A 23,349-nucleotide genomic window follows, 5' to 3' on the forward strand; every position below is an offset into this window, starting at 1 on the left:
CGTTAGTGGCTTCCTTGGTGTCATCGTTAGTGGCCTCCTTGTCATCGTTAATGGCTTTCTTGTCATCGTTAGTGGCTTCCTTGGTGTCATCGTTAGTGGCTTCCTTGGTGTCGTCGTTAGTGGCTTCCTAGTCATTGTTTGTGGCTTTCTTGTAATCGTCGTTAGTGGCTTCCGTGTCATCGTCATTAGTGGCTTCCTTGTCATCGTTAATGTCTTCCTTCTCGTCATCGTTAGTGGCTTCCTTGTTGTCGTCGTTAGTGGCTTCCTAATCATCGTTCGTGGCTTCCTTGTCATCGTTAGTGGCTTCCTTGTCATCGTCGCTAGTGGCTTCCTAGTCATCGTTAGTGGCTTCCTTGTCATCGTTAGTGGCTTCCTTGTCATCGTTAGTGGCTTCCTTGTAATCGTCGTTAGTGGCTTCATTGTCATCGTCGTTAGTGGCTTCCTTGTCGTCATCGTTAGTGACCTCCTTGTCGTCATCGTTGGTGACTTCCTTGTTGTCGTTGTTAGTGGCACTCTTGTCGTCGTCGTTAGTGGCTTCCTTGTTGTTGTCGTGAGTGACTTTCTTGTCGTTGTCGTCGTCGTTAGTGACATCCTTGTCATCGTCGTGAGCGGCTTCCTTGTCGTCATCATTAGTGGCTTTCTTGTAATCAACGTTAGTGGCTTCCTTTTCATCGTCGCTAGTGGCTTCCTTGTCATCGTTAGTGGCATCCTTGTCGTCGTCGTTAGTGGCATCCTTGTCGTCGTCGTTAGTGGCATCCTTGTCGTCATCGTTAGTGGCTTTCTTGTCGTCGTCATTAGTGGCTTTCTTGTAATCATCGTTAGTGGCTTCCTTGTCATCGTCGTTAGTGGCTTCCTTGTCGTCGTCATCAGTGGCTTCCTTGTAATCATCGTTAGTGACTTCCTTGTCATCGTCGTTAGTGGCTTCCTTGTCGTCGTCATTAGTGGCTTTCTTGTAATCATCGTTAGTGACTTCCTTGTCATCGTCGTTAGTGGCTTCCTTGTCGTCGTCATTAGTGGCTTTCTTGTAATCATCGTTAGTGACTTCCTTGTCATCGTCGTTAGTGGCTTCCTTGTCATCGTTAGCGGCATCCTTGTCGTCGTCGTTAGTGACATCCTTATCGTCATCGTTAGTTACTTCCTTGTCGTCGTCGTTAGTGACTTCCTTGTCGTCGTTGTTAGTGACTTGCTTGTCGTCGACGTCGTGTATACACTATTTTTGGCCATAAATCAAACCGATTAAGGGAATAGATATACTGCAGGATCCTAAACGTTTACAAACACAATATGCATTTCAAAATCTGATGATCAAAATTCGTTTTGAACTATATTCCAAAAGATATCATAACTTGCGTGTATATTCTAATTATTTGCATACACATGTGTATGTATGTATGTGTGTGTGTGTGTGTGTGTGTGTGTGTGTGTGTGTGTGTGTGTGTGCATTCAATATTGTTATATTCATAATGGTATATACTTAAGAACATGACTACAAACGCGTTAATGTATCAAGCCATTTAAAGGAACTCGCTTACAGATTTTTATTGGCGACTTTTTCGATACATTTTAACTACCTATATTAAAAAAAACTTAATACCAAATAGCAGATACTCATTTTAACAGAATTGCTAAAGCGTTACTTACACTACTTACCGTCTTTTCGCCAAAATAAGTGACTTATTTGTCGCATTTTTCAATGTTGGATGTTGATCTGCAGGCTAAAGATGTTGCACTTCGTTTGAAATCCAATGTCGGATTTTGGCGGACTAAAATCCACGATCACTCAATGCATCAAAGACTTAAATTGTTAGATTCATTTGCAAACGTGCAGTAGTATTTGATTGGTCTTTTATACTTGGGAAAAGGATTGGTCCAAGTTTTATAAATACAATGTATAGGAACGGCCCTGTAGACGAATAATTTGCATTGTTGTTTCACAAAGAATAAAATTCAAACAGGAATAAACAGACAACTCGATCATCTGTGATTTTGTACTTCATAAGCGCTGGTACATTAAAGTTAAATCTAAGCACTAATTCAATTCGGAAAAAAGGAATGGTAACGGTATAATAATAAAAGTTTAATAAATATGTATTGTCAAACTAAATTGATGCGTGTTCTTTTTTTAATTGGGCATTTGTAGCTACTTTGTTTTATTATACCAACTTTTATTTTTCTTAAAGGGGAGTAACCCATGCCCGGTGTTTCTTAATATGCATTGACTGCTCCTCTTGTCAAGGGATTGACTGCTCCTCTTTCCAAGGGGAAATATGAGATTTTTAACAAGACGTCTACTATGTCGAGCAAGTTTTGATCAGCGAGATGGGAAGAAGGGAAGGCCTGATGGCATTCCCGGGGGCTATTTCATATTGGGCTTTCTTGGTGTGACGGGCGTTTCCGTTTACTTTGCTATAATCCAGCCAATGATTAATCCATCCAAATGGCGTAAGTTTTCGGACACAGATTTTGTAACTTTGGACAAAGTTTGGTAATATAATTTTATTTATTGTAATTTAACAAATAAACTTACTTTCGTTGGTCATTGTGGAGACTTACACTGTCTGTCGGTCTATGAAAGCATTTTGTCAGAGTAATGAACCTAATTGTTCATTGTTCATATCGGTATGATTTTGCCACTGTACAAAGATTATATGTAACTCGTTTGCAAGCCTCTGGGATAATTAACTTCATATGACAATGCTGAAAAATAGCATTTCCAGAAATGTAGTATATGCAGCAGCAGTGTCAAAGACTTAAGTTGTTTCACCAGCTTCACACATTTTTTAATGCATTATGAAGTCATTTGACCAACAGTAAGAGAGTTGATTTTGTAAGATTAAAGTCATACCAAAGACATTTCATTAATTGGAACATGATTTCATTTGATAAGCTAGTTATCATTTCAGATGCATATAATAGTAGTTAAGGATGTTTAAGTATTGCAGTTCATAGGTGTGGGAAAATATTTGGGCAGTGCACAATGATCCGTGCGCAGACAAACTGTTTTTATATAAATGAACTGTAATTTTAAAATTTTCAGTTTATATATTCACTGTAATAATTTGTAAATTTTATTTTCGATAATCTAAACTTCCACACCGAAAAATATTAATTGAACATATTATAAATTTGTTGGTTTGGACAGTGGCATAATCTTTAATGCATTTATCACTTGTTTCCTTGACTTTGCTTACTTTCATCAAAATACATATGGATCCATCTAAAGAAGTGTGTTAAAGTGTAAATATTTATAAATGACTAACTTTATAAAACACATTATATATTTCAGAGAAAATACAGGAAGAGACCAGAAAGGGAATAGACCAGAGCAAAATTCAACCCGGGGGTATGGGCTTACTTCGTATTGGTCATGTCAGACTCAGAGAAATGAAATAACATGTTATTGTAATGATGTCTCTTGTGAAGATAATCGATGGAGTTGATTATAATTACATTTATTTAGAGCCTGAATTTTTTTATAAACTTCTTAGTTAATAAGTAATGATGGATCGGAATAAAAACTAAATCATATTTTTTATTACCTTATGAGCTTGTTTCTGTTGTATGTTTTGGTTGACAAGTATTTAATCCATAGTAGTGAAAGACAAACACAAGATGTGAGTCTGCTACTAAGTTCATTCTACAAGTGAAGTCCTTATAAGGCCTAGTTTAATCCTTCTATAAGTGCCCCCCCCCCCCAAAAAAAAACCGTGCATTGGTCACAACCTCTGTGTATTGATCTTAATCTAATTGCCTAATTGTCTTATCAGATCTCTGATCTGAATATCCTGCCAATAAACATATAAACAGGAAATTGGCCCCTTCTGTGACATCAGTGCAATTAGCCGGAGATGCACAGCAGGGGATTGTCATTACAAACATACCTTAAACTAGGCTTTTAAGCAAGGGTACAAGTATTAGTAGATCTAAAGTCGGTTTCACAATAAAACAGTTTCTTTTTGGAAGAAAACAAGTTAAGGTATTGTAACATCATCAAAACCATGTCTTACATTATTTCGACTACTTTGCTAAATATACCCTGGAAAAATAGGATGGCAATTTTTGTAATGCAAGAATATTTATATATAAACAGCTATATCTTGATTATTTCTGTATTTAATAAGGTACTGCATTCATGTATGTCTAAGGAGTCCAATTCAAACAACCAGATTTCACCTCAGTTTTTATTCATGAGTATGGGGTTTCAGCAATCAATTTGCCCAGGATATTCAATGATGTTATGCCTAATGGAAAGACTGGAATGGTATTGTTATAGCCTTGGTGTTGTTGTTGACACCAGTGTCATTGTGGAAACCAAAACCATGGGCCTAACTAGAAAAACCTTAAATGGTCAATATATTGCCAGAGGCAGTTTGCACAGTTTAATTTAGACATATATCTTTGTATTAAGCAATAGTTATGGACCTTATTCGACTGAAGAAAAAATCAACAGGCAAGCATCAGCACTTGCTCTAAAGTCACGCTTGTTTTTTTTAGCTTATCATGAAGAACGCTGATCATTATGAATGATTTTGATTTATGTTTTCAGATATGGATATTTGGCGGGATCCATATGACAGAAAAAAGCCTAAAAGCAGCTAAAGGATACAATCCATATATGAAGACTTACGGTGTAAATAAGACATGTCACCATTACATATTTCAAGTTCGAGAAAAGCTGTGCTGGCAAATGTGACATTGTTTGTATATAACTGTGATATTATGTGATTGCTTATAAGCCAATCAAAATGGTATAGTTACTATTCCTGAAAAGTGTGTTAAAATAAGTAATTTAGAGTACTAATGACATCTGTGACATTATCTGTATATAAGCTATACCATTCATTCAAGACTTTGAAGTATTATACGGGGTTCACACAGGTCTGGTAAAACCTTGACTTACAGATAACTATCCTGGAAATTTCTAAACAGTCCTGGAAAACAGCTTAAACTTTTGCAAGATATGCTTGTATTTAATTTTGTTATATGAATTTTAAAAATTCAATATCAGAGTAAATAATAAAATACTGTGATTACCACTGACTTATTTAAGTAAGCCTGAGCTTCAGCCGCTTACCAGTAAATTTGGAGCTTAATCATTGGATAGAGTAGATATGGTGAGAAGATATATTTTCTAAACTACCAGAATGATCTATTTAATAGGTTATTGTTATGATTATAAATAACTGACATGAAGTGTACTGGTTGAAATATGTGCCATTGGAGAGGTAGAAGTTTAAAGGCCTAGTTTAAGCCTTCTAAAAGTGACATCCCCCCCAAATGAATGTATAGTACACAACCTCTGTGTATTGACATTAATCAAATTGCCTGGTGCCTTTATCAGATCCCCGATCTGAGTGTCCTGCATTTTGGATGTTTTATTATAGAAACAGACCCTAAGAGGCCCTAAGCCAATAAACACATACACAGGAAGTTGGCCCCTACTATGACACCAGTTCAATTAGCAAGAGATTCACAGCATGGGACTGTCATACCAAACATTTTTTAAACTAGGCCATTAAGACTCAGCGTACCATGCACTGGCCTCTTGAAATGTTAATTCTTATGGACAAATTTCCATTTAAGTCTGTGTTAAAGTTTATTTTGATGTTCAATAAAAGTGTGTTCATAATTAACATGAACAAACAACATGCACATAGTTATTAAGTGAATGTCATCGTTAACACTTGATCCCCATATCCAAATATATGTAGATGGTCATTTTCTGTGCACAACAGAAAATACGGGTCGATCTTCGTCGGAATGACTTCCAGTTGGTCACCGTCGGAGTTAACATGTAGAATTTGATTGTTGGCGGCTATGAATACGCTGCCCTGGGTGTCGGAAGTGATGGCACCCAATGGGTAGTTCTCTGTGCTTTGTTGACTGTACGTCCGTTTGTACAAGAGCTTTCCATCTGTAATATTTTTATTTGGTTGCTTAATAGGTTACGAACCATTTTGTATCAAAATATCTCGGTGAAATACAACTTTATTGATAACAATATTATAAGAATAAAAAAACCCTCAGTGATTGTCTTGAAATACTTGGTATAAAGTCCTCAAAGTTGGTATACGCATTGGTCATGATCAGTAGATAACCCAATAGATATTGGGCCATGGTGACCTTTACCAGAAACTATTATGATTGCAACAATTAGGCATCACATCTGATTCGCTGATTTCTTGTTTTTAAAAATGAACAAATTATCCAAATTATAATAAATTTATATTATACATGTACGATCTATCGGACTCAATCGGGGTATTTGTCACATTCTGTGACAGCAGTTGTTGGCATGGTCATAAGAGCATTTAAAATGAATGTATATTGCATATTCTTCTGCGTATATCTTACGTCTTTTATAATTATTATTATAATGACGTCAACATATAAAATACATAACGACTTTAACTGTGTTGCTTTAAAATTGCATGCCTCCGACAGTTTACACTATTCCGTCTTGATTTTTTTCAGAAATTATCGATGAAGAACTGTTCTAAGTTTGGCATTTATTCAATCATGACTGCTGGTTTCACAGAGGCTAGTTCATATAATGACGTCATTTAGAGACTGGTGGTCAATGCATTGCAGTGAACCATTATTTAATTTATATTATGCTTCCAAATGGAGTGCTTAATTTTATGTCTAGATTTTGTTATACTGCAAAGCTAAAATGTATACTGACTGTTTTTAAGGCAATATAGTGTCCGATTTTCTGTTATAAAGAGACGGTCCAGAGCGTGGCTGTAGTGGAGATTGGAGCCGGATGACAGACAGACGGACGGATCCAAATTCAGGTTCTGGAAAAGTAAATGATTAACAAAGAGTTGGACCACTAGCCTCTTGCAATGTATATAAAATACGTACCGACTCTGTGACAAAGTGTTACGTTATAATTTAACGTTGTAAACTTGATTTATTCTGAATAATTTAAACAGCTTCAAGCTTAAATGAATAACTCACTAGCCCGTTTTTTTTTTGTGAGGGTTGGACACAGAAACGTACAGTCCTCTGTTGGGTAAACCCGAGAGTACGGAAGAAACAAATGTTACGTACCAAATCCCTCTTTTATATGCACAGGCCTGAGGATAGCCACCACATCTGTCGGTTGTTTTAGGGAACAAACAAAAAATATATTTTAAAAAAATGCTTAAAGAATATATGCGATACCTCAACTTTTGTGTTCGTTCCAGTGATTCCAATGTTAAACTTGGTTCCGGTTTTATTCATTTCTGTCTGTATGATCCCGATGTAGACTTTCCTGTCCGGTGTCTCGAACAATCCGAAACACTTCTTGACAAACCTTGTGGCGAAAAAGGAGATTTGAAATTTTAATGACCAAAATACCATATACATAGGCCCTATTTTGTTATATTTTCTAACTATTGGACTAAGGTGGCAGTATTAGTTTAAAGGTACTTGCTCATGCCAAGACTCCAAATATTTACCCCGGTAATGCATCTGAAAACACTTTATTGTAACTATTTTACTCTTTGATACCGAATCTGCAGAAAAAAAACACTTAAAAACTTAAAACAAATCTGGTTTTAGTCGGGAGCGAGCCTTAACGCCGGAACAGTCAATGAAAAAATAGAAAACTGATAACAAAACCACCCGCCCATTAGGAGTGCTACACAACCATAAGACTAACTTAACCTTTAAGCATTTTGCATTCAGACTATATTTGAGCATATATATCAACATGAGCGAGCCCCTTTAAATGGAGATGATATTTTATATACAATTATGTACAAAATAAGTTCAATATTAATAATAAACAGTAGTATGTACATAAAGTTCTTCTTTGTTTACTGGCTTCTGTATCACTGACACATACTGCACGCCATCTATGATTCCAACTGGCCCTACTATACGTTGAAAATTGCGTGTCTTCTCGTACATTAGTCTGGTACCATAATATTTACGGTTAATATTTTCAGTATTAAAGGGGCTAGACACCATATTGTCCAAAAACCGGCAAATACAGTATTTCCCCCAAAACAAGAATTGTCAATGCGATCTAGAAGGAGACCGATATACTGTATATACATGGTTAAAATAATGAACGCAACAATCATGTTGCTGTCTCATCTGTGTTTCCCCGTTTATAACAGCGCATAATAATTTCCCGGTTTAAATCATATATGTTTATGAGTACAGATAAATATAACGACAATTTTTAAACTAATTTGGCATTTGCTTGGTATACAAACATAGTAAATTTCGAATTCGAAAAATGCGCAAAAACTTCGAAAGATGCATATATATGTCGTAAGCGATCTGATACATCAATATAAGTGAGATCCAATGCGTTGTACACAAAAATGGCATTTTTATGTCACAGTTTTTAACATTTTTTTCTTGCAATAATTTAGTGTCTAGCCCCTTTAAAGCGAAATAAGGTGGGTACAATCTAAGTGAACGTGTACCTTGTAGTGCTATATAGATGAGAGTCATGTAAGCGTTTGACGCTTGTGACATGCATTTGAACTGCAGGCTCTCGATTTACTTTTAAGAATAGAATCCTGTCGTCACGACTGCCTAGTGACGTCAGCAAAATGTCGTCATGGAGATAGGATACACTCAAAGGTTGACTTGGCAACTGAAAACATAACACCGATATAATAAAAAGCTACGTCATTTTAAATAATATTTTGAACCGAATGCCATAAAAACATGATTATGTTTAAAAGATGTAATCTGAATCTCAAAGGTAACCTTTACACAGTATTGCTCGCCATTCGTTAGGTTGGGTAAAGTTTATGTTTGAACCACCATACATGTATATACCTTGAAGTGTGTAATGGACTTTTTTGAAGGCCCGTACAGCTTAACACATTGGTTCAGCCAGTCCGCCAGTACCAGACATCGATCGGGCAGGCAGTCGGCCGCCCAGAAGAGGCAGCGTCCACCGCCCCCCTCGGCGCCTGCGAAGAAGCCGTCCTCCTCGTGATGCCGGCTGTAGATGGCCGTCCGGTGACAGGCGTCGCGCGAGATCTTCCCGCTTTTTGCTCTGCGTGATGCTACGTTGTGTCGTGTTCCGGTGTGTTGGGATGGTGCTTGTGTTGTAGCATCTGCGTCTGTTGGCAATTTAGGCGGAGTAGAGTAAAACTTCGTGCGTTTGTCCATCTTAAAAGCTTTTGCCCATTTGGACAACGGCAGTGAAGGAGACTCAACCGAAAATCTGCACCGCGGGCACCGGAACGTTTTTTGAACATCCGGTAAACTCAGAGAAGAAAAGTAACTTTTCAAGCAGTGTTTACAGAACATATGTCCACACGGAAGTTTTCTCGGTGTCTCACACTGTATGTCACACTTTGCGCACCTGTTTTCGCCCGACCGTCCCTCTCTTCCTGCATTTCGGCGTATCGGGTAGGTGCCACGCGTCGGCACATCTTGATCGCTTAGGTAAACCTGCATTACTTAGATCCCAAGGAAACTCATTCATAATCCGTTGCTATTAACTTGTTCAGCATGTCTAACATATACAACGACAAGTGTTAAACACGCAAGATAACAAGCACCATTCAATAAAAACCACACTAAAACTTAAAGAATAGTTAAACTTGAATCATCTGCTTTTTAAAAAATATCCTTGTTTCGCTTTGAATACTTGGATATATAAAGACGCGGAAGAAAAGAAAAACCCATATCAGTTTCTTGATACAATGTATAATGTGTGTATCTACCTGTGGTTTCAGGGTTTATCTAAAGATAACTCATAATAAAACTATTTAAAGTACTTCTTATGAATTAAGAAAACGCGGCAATTATATATTTGCTATTAACACAGCACATAAATGCATTTAGAGCTAAACACTAAGAAAGTTAGCATTTATTTTAGGTCTTCAAGCCAGGCTGAGCCAGACCTACCGACTTAATCGTTTAGAAGTCCAAAAATAAACTATTACATTTGTAAAATATCGATGACAGTTTTAGCCTACTGTTGGTCTATAGTTTCAGAAAAACGAAGACGTACCGGAGAATTTATGGTGTGGTTTACAGTCAAAATGTTCATATTCTTTGTTCTAAATTTTAAACCAAACTCAGCTCAGTCAAGCCCCATTCTTTAATTGGCCAGTGTATGTGTTTACATAAATTTGCGAATAAAGAAATAAACGTACTGTGTTATAGTTTGTGTTTATTTTTGTCGTTTTAAACTATTTAGACGACCAGATGGGCTAATAATAACAATAATAATTTTAGTTAATGAATAATCGTTTAGAACACCAAAAAATGTTCTAATTGTTCAGCGCGAAATGCCTACAGAATGACTCTATAATAACCAGTGCGCATGCGCGAGCTTTATAATACCTCAGTTAATAAAACCAATAACGAATAAATGGGAATTTGGCGATTGTATTCATTATTAAGTGGATATTTGGCGGTTGTAATCTGCTATTTAAAAGGAGATTGGGTTGCAAGAGCTCTTCTTAATGATTAAGTGTGAATCTGTCCGGCGATTGTATTGGCGGGTCCATAACCTTGAACACAAAGTTGGATTATGTCTCTTGAATGTTTTCCTAGAACCTAATAATAACAAAAAGGTTGACAGCAACTGATAGCTTTAAAGCGTCTTAAAATTTCCTTACAACGATAAACACAAGCATTTGGATGTTGACACATCTCCGATATAAATATTTTACGCCATATAACACCACCCACGGTTAATATGCTTATGTGGCCCAGCGTTAACGACTAGGCATGTAAATCAAGAGGATGGCCTATGTTCGAATCCTGCTAACGAAGGGAAATATCTTTCAATTCTGCACTTTTCCTCTATTATTATTGATATATTTGTTCTATTTATAGCATTCGTTCACATGTTTACATTTTATTTCTTAGGACGTGTAGATAAAAGGAGTCATTGTATAATAACGCACCGGTCAATTGTAACCACGGCCCCTATGTCCGGGGAAAAGCGGGTACTTTGACTTTCGGTCCAGCCAAGCCCGGGTAAAATCCCCACCCTGCGGCGGCGAACTGCTGGCAAAATCCCCGACAAATGCCCCCGCACCCCTAGGTAAGGCCCACTCGCTGTTTTTTGGCGCGGGTATACCCTCGGACCTGGGGGGCGTGGTTACAATTGACTGGTGCATAATACAATTGTTTTTTAGGATGCCATACTTTTCAGAAGTTTCAAATTCACACATTTTCCTGACAAAACACAATTGTTGAGATATATATGTTTATGTATTTTCGAGAAAGAAAGATGTGAACACGAGTTTATGCACGTGTAGATGTAGCAAGCAACTGGATATTGATCAGAATTGTACAAAGTATTACTGAATTAGGACTTCATTTTGAACACACGAGAAAGACGGCTTTACCAGTTGGATAACTGAAACTGGGTACATGTTAAACACTAAAATCAGGTGGTTAGCATTGTTGATGATGATGTTGATAATGATGACAACGAAGTAGTAGATTACATTGCATGCCCTCAATTCCCTTATATAGATGAACATGTCTTTGAGGTACCTGCCGTCACTAAAAGCCAAATGCATTCAGTACACTGTCCATTAACAGTCTACATTTGTGTTGAGACACCATCCGGATTTTCGTACGCCCCTTTGCCTTCCGGTGACGCCACAGTAGCTGCAAGCCCGCCATTTTTCGATGCCGTCCGATTCATCTCGTGACTGTCGTCTACTGCATACTTTTTTCGCCCCATGAATTCCGGATGACGTTTTTCCCAGCTGTAGTGGTGAAGGAGACACAAACTCAACACCGGAACCAGGAATACCGCTGACGATATGACGGCGACGTTAATGTTACGTTGGTACTTATCTTTATACGAACGAGGCTTCGCTTCATGTACGTTTAGTCCAAATATCGTTTTGTTCACCAAATTGCCGCTGACATTGTAGACCTTGCAGACGTAAACTCCGTGCAGAGCTGGCTCGATTTTATGTATCACAATTTCAGCTGACTTGACTCCATCTGCGTCTCTGAGTGTATAATAGTCGCTTGTATTACTTTCTATCACCCCTTTGGGAGTGACCCAAGATACGCGATCATAGTCGTGCGCGGAAATGTTGCCGAGTGCTTCCGTGCACCGGAAGTAGTAAGGCTCGTTGTCATACCATTGATGAGCCCAATCCTCCATGTGTTTATAATCCCCCTCTGAGGAAACAATGGCCGCCAAGCCCAACACAAACAATGCTCCTGTCAGTGTTCTCATTGCACTGCGATGCCTGAAATTTAGAACAAACAGTAAACTTAGGTCCAATGTTATATACGACATTTATATCCGTAATCGGTTTGACTTTTTTGATTATTTTCTGTAGTAGGACATCATTACTGATGCGATAGAGTTATTTAACATACCAAGAGCGGGGAACAAGTTCGAATCCTGTCCAGTATCCAGGACAATTTGTAAAACAGTTTAATATTGTTAACTACAATTTACACTTGTTGAGCAAAGAACTTAAAATGAAAGCAAAAGTATATTTTTACTTACTTTATATATTACAGGATCTTAAAAATCACGTCTGATAAGTCCAAATGGATGTGTTGAAATATCTTAAAAACAGTCGACGGTCGGGCTTCCTCATTCCAGCGTGGGCAATGTCTGTTATCTCCCAGGGTATACGTGAAGGAGCGCTGATAACAACTCACTCGCGCTTACAGTGGCCAAAAAGGGCAATATTTGATAAGCATACAGAGAGCTGATTTTTCTACGATCTGTACCCTGTGCGTAAGAGTGAACTACCAAACCTTAAGAAAGCGTTTATCAAATTTAAATGTTCTTCTTGCTTTATCAAATTGCCCCTTGCCCATTTGTGATCAAGTTTAACTTTTTTGCTTTTTTGAAAGATTGGTTTGGTAAATGTTTTAAGTGGACTGTGACGGTTGGGTTAAATTGTAGGCTTCCTGGCTGGTCACTGTTCCCATTGTTTTATAAGTTTAAATTGCATTTATTTTACCAAGGATGTGAAGATAGTTATATCAACTTTTGTTAAGTCACTCTTCTTAGCATGATGTTGCGCGAAAGTGTGGTGATGAGTTGTGGGAAAGATCGAAGAACCAGGAGAAAACTCAAATGTCGGTTTTTGTGACCACTAATCTAACTCGCATATGTCCAGGCCGGAACTCGAACCCGGAATACTTTGTTGGGAAGCGAGTGCGCTAATAACTGCGCCAACCGGACAACCGGATGTTGTTTTGTTGATCTTGCGTATTTTGTAGATCTTGATTATATACTTTTGCAGAAAGAATGGTTAATGAACTTATAAGAAATAACACGTAATGCAACATTTCTTGATTTTCACTTTTGATATTCCAATTTATTTAAGCTCAGTTTTTGAAGACAGCTGTTTGCAAGCTACAACAAATCACTCTCGATAGAAACAGCCAATTATATAAAACTGATTAACTCTTTGGGTGAAAGTTAGCCTACACGTTTATTTATTGGCCAATCATGATTTATCCCATGAGTAATATTATCCACTCAAATCATTTAAAAGTGCAAACTGGCCAAAGATAGCCTATCCACAACTTATCCAAGTTTAAACAATCAGCTTCGGATGTCCACTGTGACAGGCAAAGAGTACGTCCCCTCTGATGGAGTTCAACCCCACGTCCTCTTGGGTGAGAGGCGGGCAGGTTTACCACTATTTACAGATATCGCTGAATGTCAAAGGTTCGTGAATTTTAAGTGTGTGTGTGTGTGTGTTTTTATTTCTCCTCCATTGTATGTGATGAATATTATTAGTTTTATTATTTATTGTCAAAACATACAAATATATAAAAAACACATAACTGACATAAAAAAAACATGATATTGATGTTTAACATGACTCTAAAACAAAGTACATAACATGTATACAAAAAATAATTAAAATGAAATATGTGCAGATAACTTTTCGTTTGCTTTTATTTGTTTTCTTTATGACAGAATACATTTTTGATGAAAATATTTATAGGGCAAATAAGAAAGAAAGTTTTATACAATAAACACAAAAATGTCTCTGGTTAACAAATAAAACTTATAGCATAGCACTAAAGCTGAGTGTTAAAGGCCGGGTTCATGTACGCTCCATTGCCTTCCAGTGAAGTACCGTCTGCGTAGGCGTACTTCCGTTTGACGGCTTCTTCCGGATTGCGCGCTTCCCAGCGAAAGCGGTGGAGGATACAAAGTGTAATGAGTGGGACAAGGAAGACGGCCGTGGAGATGACGGCGACCACCACGTTATGTTTGTACTTGTCTCCTAGGACGCGGTAACGCTGATCACGCAAGTTCAGCGCGAATATCGTCTTATTATACGGAGTAGTGTCTTCGTTGTAAACGTTACAAACGTACACGCCGTGTACTTCCGGTAAGACCTTCTTAACGTAGAGCTCAGCGCCGCCTACACCACCCTTACTGCGGACCTCGTAGTAGTTATTAACAGTCCCGTTTTTAAGCTCCATGTGTGTTTCCACCATAGGGATCGGACCCCAAGTGACGTACTGATTCGAGTTGATGAGCATCGCCTATGTTATAATAATAAAACATATACATAAAATAAAAAAGTAAATAATAATAATAATGATAATAATTATAAAAATAATAATAATTTATTAACAATAATAACCACAGTTAATAGAGATAGAGTGTTTGGCGTTTTCCGACCGACTCACAAAAATATCCGTGACCAGACATTTTTTTACCGGACCAGACGTCATATTTTTTATTATTTTTTTCGTTACGGAATAAAGAAGTCAGGAAGTGAATAAAAATAGACATGCAGACATACCTGCCTACCCCCACCAAAAATGTGGACAGGGGAACGCCCCCCAAAAAAACTTATTGTTACTTGTGGCTTAATAACTGGAGGTGGAAAAATGAGTAATTCAACATGTAAAGTAACTTGACCTTAATCCACACTGATCAGAAGCGACAATAAAATAAATAAAAAATTGACACACCTAAAGATAAGAAAGTTTACCGTATCATATTTCACTCGTAAACATAATTTATAATATCACGTACTGGTATTACATTTACTCGTGTTGTTCACGTCAATACAGGAGAAAAACAATACCCACCCCTGATAGAAACCACCAACTATGTTATTTACTTTATACAAGATTGTCAATGTCTGATATGTTTGCACGTTCCGGGCTCGATGCCTGACCAGGGCTTCTTCATGTGAGTTTGGTTGTTGGACGAGTGATTTTTCTCCGACACTCCGGCAGCCCCCCCCCCCCACCTTCCACACACGCACGCGCGCACACACAAACACAACATGTTAGCACCGACGAGAGTGCATGAGGATAAAATGAAACATATTTTATTCCACTCGTTGTAAAATAAATAAAGTTTAAAACTTAACAAACTGACCTTCTGACACTCGAAACTAAACGGTTCGTCTGGGTACCACTGATAAGCCCAATCGCCTTCATGCGATACCCCTAACTCCACCCCGCTCACTAGGGCGACCATGCCCATAAGAAGGGAAGTCCACAACATATCCATTCCCAGACTGGTCAGTTCAACAATTTCTCAACTGGTCAGCTCTACAACCACCGGTCTCTAAAGCTGAAGGTTAAATGAGGATGAAGTCCTTTGATAGCGTCCTGAAAATATGTTACACACTTATAAGGTCAATCGTATTAATGTTGTGAAATTATCATTAGGCTTTAAAGGCGCACACTATAGGTTGATGCATTCGGGGTTTTTTACGTTTAATGCATTATCATATTTATCTAATTTGACTTAAATGATCAAAACTAAAAAAAGCATACGATTTGTGTATAGATAAAAAATATATATTAGCAATATTTTGGCGCTTTTTTAACTGGGGAATTTGTGGTCACGAACCTTTAAATATTTATTTTTTAGAAAGACTAATATTTACACGTCGTTCAATGCATTGGGAAAACACGAATGTCCTCCTTTCGGCTACTTAAACTCGACTAGTTCATGGTTTGTAAAATGCACTTCTTATGGAAGAAAAAAAATGTAACGAAAAAATGTGCGGCAAATCATCCTAAAACTAAGATACTGACGGTGGAACCCTTCAACAAACGTTAATTTATACTTAATTATTGTCTTTGAAGTCTACGATTTTGAAAAGCATTAGTAACGCGATTGAGCAAAAGGCTGTAACGTGATAGGATGATTGACATTATCACGTATTGCTACCAATGTATTCAATAAAGGTTAAAATATCCGTCAGCTTATGTACTAGTCCTTGAGGGCGAGTGTATATGGCAGTTTCGGTATCAAAGAGTGAAGTAATTCTAATGTAGTCGTTTTCAGATGCAATACCTTGAGAACTCATTTGTTGGTGCCAAAACATCAGTGAGTCCCTTTAATTCCTCTTAAAACTGATAGGGAGATGCCGTGGGGTCAATAGGCAATATGATCATAATACAGTCAATAGGCGCGGGCGGACCTAAACATGTTAGCACAATATCCCTTTCCTGTACGTTCACTGCATTCACGAATGTAACAAAAGTCACCGATCTGGTAAATTAGGAGTTTGTAACAGTAATGGTAATGTAATGCAATACTAGTTGTTTACCTTGTTACGCTCCTCGAACACTCCTTAACTATGTCCTCTCATTGTGCTATACTTTTACATGTTTTAACACAGGTGCTATGTTCGTTGTCTCCTCAACGCTTACTTAGTTTCTATGATAAAATCGTTACAACATACGCGTCTCATGACTTTTTTCATGAAATAATCAATACTTTAACTAAACGGAACATACCATGTGATTTTCCATTCATATACTAATAACATCCGCTTGAAACTTAATTGCAATTCCAAACATTTACCATTAATGACTCATTAGGTATGACAGTTTCATAAATACGTGCACATTAGTAGACTTGTTTAACATTGCTATATATTTGTACATACCTTTGAAATAAATGCTATCTTTGCTGATGGTTTTTATACAACTAACACCTTTAAAACAGAAATTTCATTTTAGAAGAATTTACGTTGTTGTGTCAATTGCTATCCCCTTTCTTGAAGGTAATAAACATCAACAAACCTTTATGTCTTCTTAAGCTGAAACGAGTCTCCTTATCCTTGTAAACGTTTAAAAATGCAGTGTTTATTCAAGTGTTGGATTTCAACCAAGGCTATTGAAGTTTTATTTGTTTGATTGAGTTTGCTTAACCATGCGTCCCTCGAAAATAAGTAGACTGGCAAATTCGCGATGTAAACAGTTTATCTTGTTGAACGCGAAATATACCCGTAGCTGAAATGAACATTAATTTAGAGTTATTTGCATCAATGATCTGACCATTGAGTAATTTACTTTGTATGCAGTGTTTTATATTATAGGGGTGGCATTCATAAAACAATGCTCTGTCCCACTGGTGAGTAGGGATGCCAGGGGGTTTCAATGTTCTGCACCAATGGTGAGTAGGGATGCCAGGGGGTTTCAATGCTCTGTCCCACTGGTGAGTAGGGATGCCGGGGAGTTTCAATGTTCTGCACTACTGGTGAGTAGGGATGCCAGGGGGTTTCAATGTTCTGCCCCACTGGTGAATAGGGAGGCCAGGGGGTTTCAATGTTCTGCCCCACTGGTGAAAAGGGATGCCAGGGGGTTTCAATGTTCTGCCCCACTGGTGAGTAGGGATGCCAGGGGTTTTTAATGTTCTGCACCACTGCCATGGTGTGTAGGCATGCCAGGGGGTTTCAATGTTCTGCCCCACTGGTGAGTAGGGATGCCAGGGGGTTTCAATGTTCTGCACCACTGGTGAGTAAGCATGCCAGGGGGTTTCAATGTTATGCACCACTGGTGAGTAGGGATGCCAGGGGGTTTCAATGTTCTTCCCAATGGTGAGTAGGAGGCCAGGGGGTTTCAATGCTTTCCCAATGGTGAGTAGGGATGCCAGGGGGTTTCAATGTTCTGCCCCACTGGTGAGTAGGCATGCCAGGGGGTTTCAATGCTCTTCCCAATGGTGAGTAGGGATGCCTGGGGGTTTCAATGTTCTGCACCACTGGTGAGTAGGGATGCCAGCGGGTTTCAATGTTCTGCACCACCGGTGAGTAGGGATGCCAGGGGGTTTCAATGTTCTTTGCCACTGGTGAGTAGGGATGCCAGGGGGTTTCAATGCTCTGTCCCACTGGTGAATAGGGATGCCAGGGGGTTTCAATGTTCAGCCCCACTGGTGAGTAGGGATGCCAGGGGGTTTCAATGTTCTGCACCACTGGTGAGTAGGGATGTCAGGGGGTTTCAATGTTCTGCACCACTGGTGAGTAGGGATGCCAGGGGGTTTCAATGTTATGCACCACTGGTGAGTAGGCATGCCAGGGGGTTTCAATGTTCAGCCCCACTGGTGAGTAGGGATGCCAGGGGGTTTCAATGTTCTGCCCCACTAGTGAGTAGGGATGCCAGGGGGTTTCAATGTTCTGCCCCACTGGTGAGTAGGCATGCCAGGGGGTTTCAATGCTCTGCCACACTGGTGAGTAGGGATGCCAGGGGGTTTCAATGTTCAGCCCCACTGGTGAGTATGCATGCCAGGGGGTTTCAATGTTCTGCCCCACTGGTGAGTAGGCATGCCATGGGGTTTCAATGCTCTTCCCAATGGTGAGTAGGGATGCCAGGGGGTTTCAATGTTCTGCACCACTGGTGAGTAGGGATGCCAGGGGGTTTCAATGTTCTGCACCACCGGTGAGTAGGGATGCCAGGGGGTTTCAATGTTCTTTGCCACTGGTGAGTAGGGATGCCAGGGGGTTTCAATGCTCTGTCCCACTGGTGAGTAGGGATGCCAGGGGGTTTCAATGTTCTGCCCCACTGGTGAGTATGGATGCCAGGGGGTTTCAATGTTCAGCCCCACTGGTGAGTAGGGATGCCAGGGGGTTTCAATGTTCTGCCCCACTGGTGAGTAGGGATGCCAGGGGGTTTCAATGTTCTGCACCACTGGTGAGTATGGATGCCAGGGGGTTTCAATGTTCAGCCCCACTGGTGAGTAGGCATGCCAGGGGGTTTCAATGTTCTGCACCACTGGTGAGTATGGATGCCAGAGGGTTTCAATGTTCTTTGCCACTGGTGAGAAGAGATACCAGGGGGTTTCAATGTTCTGCCCCACTGGTGAGTAGGGATGCCAGGGGGTTTCAATGCTCTGTCCCACTGGTGAGTAGGGATGCCAGGGGGTTTCAATGTTCTGCACCACCGGTGAGTAGGGATGCCAGGGGGTTTCAATGTTCTTTGCCACTGGTGAGTAGGGATGCCAGGGGGTTTCAATGCTCTGTCCCACTGGTGAGTAGGGATGCCAGGGGGTTTCAATGTTCTGCCCCACTGGTGAGTAGGGATGCCAGGGGGTTTCAATGTTCAGCCCCACTGGTGAGTAGGGATGCCAGGGGGTTTCAATGTTCTGCCCCACTGGTGAGTAGGGATGCCAGGGGGTTTCAATGTTCTGCACCACTGGTGAGTATGGATGCCAGGGGGTTTCAATGTTCAGCCCCACTGGTGAGTAGGCATGCCAGGGGGTTTCAATGTTCTGCACCACTGGTGAGTATGGATGCCAGAGGGTTTCAATGTTCTTTGCCACTGGTGAGTAGAGATACCAGGGGGTTTCAATGTTCTGCCCCACTGGTGAGTAGGGATGCCAGGGGGTTTCAATGTTCTGCACCAGTGTTGAGTAGGGATGCCAGGGGGTTTCAATGTTCTGCCCCACTGGTGAGTAGGGATGCCAGGGGGTTTCAATGTTCTTTGCCACTGGTGAGTAGGCATGCCAGGGGATTTCAATGTTCTGCACCACTGGTGAGTAGGGATGCCAAGGGGTTTCAATGTTCTTTGCCACAGGTGAGTAGGCATGCCAGGGGGTTTCAATGTTCTGCACCACTGGTGAGTAGGAATGCCAGGGGGTTTCAATGTTCTTTGCCACTGGTGAGTAGGCATGCCAGGGGGTTTCAATGTTCTGCACAACTGGTGAGTAGGGATGCCATGGGGTTTCAATGTTCTTTGCCACTGGTGAGTATGGATGCCAGGGGGTTTCAATGTTCTTTGCCACTGGTGAGTAGGCATGCCAGGGGGTTTCAATGTTCTGCACCACTGGTGAGTAGGCATGCCAGGGGGTTTCAATGTTCTGCACCACTGGTGAGTAGGGATGCCATGGGGTTTCAATGTTCTGCACCACTGGTGAGTAGGCATGCCAGGGGGTTTCAATGTTCTGTACCACTGGTGAGTAGGCATGCCAGGGGGTTTCAATGTTCTGCACCACTGGTGAGTAGGCATGCCAGGGGGTTTCAATGTTCTGCACCACTGGTGAGTAGGCATGCCAGGGGGTTTCAATGTTCTGCACCACTGGTGAGTAGGCATGCCAGGGGGTTTCAATGTTCTGCACCACTGGTGAGTAGGCATGCCATGGGGTTTCAATGTTCTGCACCACTAGTGAGTAGGCATGCCAGGGGGTTTCAATGTTCTACACCACTGGTGAGTAGGCATCCCAGGGGGTTTCAATGTTCTGCACCACTGGTGAGTAGGCATCCCAGGGGGTTTCAATGTTCTGCACCACTGGTGAGTAGGCATGCCAGGGGGTTTCAATGTTCTGCACCACTGGTGAGTAGGCATGCCATGGGGTTTCAATGTTCTGCACCACTGGTGAGTAGGCATGCCAGGGGGTTTCAATGTTCTGCACCACTGGTGAGTAGGCATGCCAGGGGGTTTCAATGTTCTGCACCACTGGTGAGTAGGAATGCCAGGGGGTTTCAATGTTCTGCACCACTGGTGAGTAGGCATGCCAGGGGGTTTCAATGTTCTGCACCACTGGTGAGTAGGCATGCCATGGGGTTTCAATGTTCTGCACCACTGGTGAGTAGGCATACCATGGGGTTTCAATGTTCTACCCCACTGGTGAGTAGGGATGCCATGGGGTTTCAATGTTCTGCACCACTGGTGAGTAGGCATGCCAGGGGGTTTCAATGTTCTACCCCACTGGTGAGTAGGGATGCCAGGGGGTTTCAATGTTCTGCACCCCTGGTGAGTAGGCATCCCAGGGGGTTTCAATGTTCTGCACCACTGGTGAGTAGGCATGCCATGGGGTTTCAATGTTCTGCACCACTGGTGAGTAGGCATCCCAGGGGGTTTCAATGTTCTGCACCACTGGTGAGTAGGCATCCCAGGGGGTTTCAATGTTCTGCACCAGTGGTGAGTAGGCATCCCAGGGGGTTTCAATGTTCTGCACCACTGGTGAGTAGGGATGCCAGGGGGTTTCAATGTTCTGCACCACTGGTGAGTAGGGATGTCAGGGGGTTTCAATGTTCTGCACCACTGGTGAGTAGGCATGCCAGGGGGTTTCTATGTTCTGCACCACTGGTGAGTAGGGATGCCAGGGGGTTTCAATGTTCTGCACCACTGGTGAGTAGGCATGCCAGGGGGTTTCAATGTTCTGCACCACTGGTGAGTAGGCATGCCAGGGGGTTTCAATGTTCTGCACCACTGGTGAGTAGGCATCCCAGGGGGTTTCAATGTTCTGCACCACTGGTGAGTAGGCATGCCAGGGGGTTTCAATGTTCTGCACCACTGGTGAGTAGGCATGCCAGGGGGTTTCAATGTTCTGCACCACTGGTGAGTAGGCATGCCAGGGGGTTTCAATGTTCTGCACCACTGGTGAGTAGGGATGCCAGGGGGTTTCAATGTTCTGCACCACTGGTGAGTAGGCATGCCATGGGGTTTCAATGTTCTGCACCACTGGTGAGTAGGGATGCCAGGGGGTTTCAATGTTCTGCACCACTGGTGAGTAGGGATGCCAGGGGGTTTAAATGTTCTGCACCACTGGTGAGTAGGCATGCCAGGGGGTTTAAATGTTCTGCACCACTGGTGAGTAGGCATGCCAGGGGGTTTCAATGTTCTGCACCACTGGTGAGTAGGCATGCCAGGGGGTTTCAATGTTCTGCACCACTGGTGAGTAGGCATGCCAGGGGGTTTCAATGTTCTGCACCACTGGTGAGTAGGCATGCCAGGGGGTTTCAATGTTCTGCACCATTGGTGAGTATGGATGCCAGGGGGTTTGAATGTTCTGCACCACTAGTGAGTAGGCATCCCAGGGGGTTTCAATGTTCTGCACCACTGGTGAGTAGGCATGCCAGGGGGTTTCAATGTTCTGCACCACTGGTGAGTAGGGATGCCAGGGGGTTTGAATGTTCTGCACCACTAGTGAGTAGGCATGCCAGGGGGTTTCAATGTTCTGCACCATTGGTGAGTAGGGATGCCAGGGGGTTTCAATGTTCTGCACCATTGGTGAGTAGGGATGCCAGGGGGTTTGAATGTTCTGCACCATTGGTGAGTAGGGATGCCAGGGGGTTTCAATGTTCTGCACCATTGGTGAGTATGCATGCCAGGGGGTTTGAATGTTCTGCACCACTGGTGAGTAGGGATGCCAGGGGGTTTCAATGTTCTGCACCATTGGTGAGTAGGGATGCCAGGGGGTTTCAATGTTCTGCACCACTGGTGAGTAGGGATGCCAGGGGGTTTCAATGTTCTGCACCATTGGTGAGTAGGGATGCCAGGGGGTTTCAATGTTCTGCACCACTGGTGAGTAGGCATCCCAGGGGGTTTCAATGTTCTGCACCACTGGTGAGTAGGCATGCCAGGGGGTTTCAATGTTCTGCACCACTGGTGAGTAGGCATGCCATGGGGTTTCAATGTTCTGCACCACTGGTGAGTATGGATGCCAGGGGGTTTCAATGTTCTGCACCACTGGTGAGTAGGCATGCCATGGGGTTTCAATGTTCTGCACCACTGGTGAGTAGGCATGCCATGGGGTTTGAATGTTCTGCACCACTGGTGAGTAGGGATGCCAGGGGGTTTCAATGTTCTGCACCACTGGTGAGTAGGCATGCCAGGGGGTTTGAATGTTCTGCACCACTGGTGAGTAGGCATGCCAGGGGGTTTAAATGTTGTGCACCACTGGTGAGTAGGCATGCCAGGGGGTTTAAATGTTCTGCACAACTGGTGAGTAGGCATGCCAGGGGGTTTCAATGTTCTGCACCACTGGTGAGTAGGCATCCCAGGGGGTTTCAATGTTCTGCACCACTGGTGAGTAGGCATCCCAGGGGGTTTCAATGTTCTGCACCACTGGTGAGTAGGCATGCCAGGGGGGTTCAATGTTCTTTGCCACTGGTGAGTAGAGATGCCAGGGGGTTTCAATGTTCTTTACCACTGGTGAGTAGGGGTGCCAGGGGGTTTCAATGTTCTTTGCCACTGGTGAGTCGAGGTGCCAGGGGGTTTCAATGTTCTTTGCCACTGGTGAGTAGGCATGCCAGGGGTTTTCAATGTTCTGCACCACTGGTGAGTAGGCATGCCAGGGGGTTTAAATGTTCTGCACCACTGGTGAGTAGGCATGCCAGGGGGTTTCAATGTTCTGCACCACTGGTGAGTAGGCATCCCAGGGGA

General features: G+C 41.7%; 3 protein-coding genes across 7 annotated transcripts; all 3 read right to left on the bottom strand.

Annotated features, from left to right (window-relative positions):
- Positions 1 to 5,543: 5,543 nt before the first annotated feature.
- Positions 5,544 to 9,884, bottom strand: LOC128228814 (uncharacterized). Its single transcript, XM_052940314.1, has 5 exons — positions 8,791 to 9,884; positions 8,430 to 8,602; positions 7,171 to 7,303; positions 6,686 to 6,800; positions 5,544 to 5,914 (listed from the first exon to the last, which is right to left on the bottom strand). Exons 1-5 carry the CDS (start codon positions 9,418 to 9,420, stop codon positions 5,661 to 5,663), a joined length of 1,305 nt encoding a protein of 434 aa, XP_052796274.1. The 5' UTR covers positions 9,421 to 9,884; the 3' UTR covers positions 5,544 to 5,660.
- A 240-nt stretch (positions 9,885 to 10,124) lies between these two features.
- On the bottom strand, positions 10,125 to 13,250 carry LOC128229016 (uncharacterized). Its single transcript, XM_052940639.1, has 2 exons — positions 12,464 to 13,250; positions 10,125 to 12,197 (listed from the first exon to the last, which is right to left on the bottom strand). The coding sequence occupies exon 2, from the start codon at positions 12,182 to 12,184 to the stop codon at positions 11,531 to 11,533; it is 654 nt and encodes a 217-aa protein (XP_052796599.1). The 5' UTR covers positions 12,185 to 12,197; positions 12,464 to 13,250; the 3' UTR covers positions 10,125 to 11,530.
- Positions 13,251 to 13,861: 611 nt separating this feature from the next.
- On the bottom strand, positions 13,862 to 17,144 carry LOC128229017 (uncharacterized). 5 transcript variants are annotated; one of them, XM_052940640.1, is made up of 3 exons: positions 16,993 to 17,144; positions 15,329 to 15,564; positions 13,862 to 14,478 (listed from the first exon to the last, which is right to left on the bottom strand). In XM_052940640.1, exons 2-3 carry the CDS (start codon positions 15,461 to 15,463, stop codon positions 14,005 to 14,007), a joined length of 609 nt encoding a protein of 202 aa, XP_052796600.1. In that variant the 5' UTR covers positions 15,464 to 15,564; positions 16,993 to 17,144; the 3' UTR covers positions 13,862 to 14,004. The 5 variants fall into 5 exon arrangements, with proteins under 5 accessions (XP_052796600.1, XP_052796605.1, XP_052796602.1 ...); XM_052940645.1 differs by having other exon boundaries at positions 15,329 to 15,526; positions 16,993 to 17,080; XM_052940642.1 differs by having other exon boundaries at positions 16,857 to 16,996.
- Positions 17,145 to 23,349: the final 6,205 nt, after the last annotated feature.

Source organism: Mya arenaria, chromosome 3, assembly GCF_026914265.1.
Source record: "Mya arenaria isolate MELC-2E11 chromosome 3, ASM2691426v1".
Classification (NCBI taxonomy): domain Eukaryota; kingdom Metazoa; phylum Mollusca; class Bivalvia; order Myida; family Myidae; genus Mya; species Mya arenaria.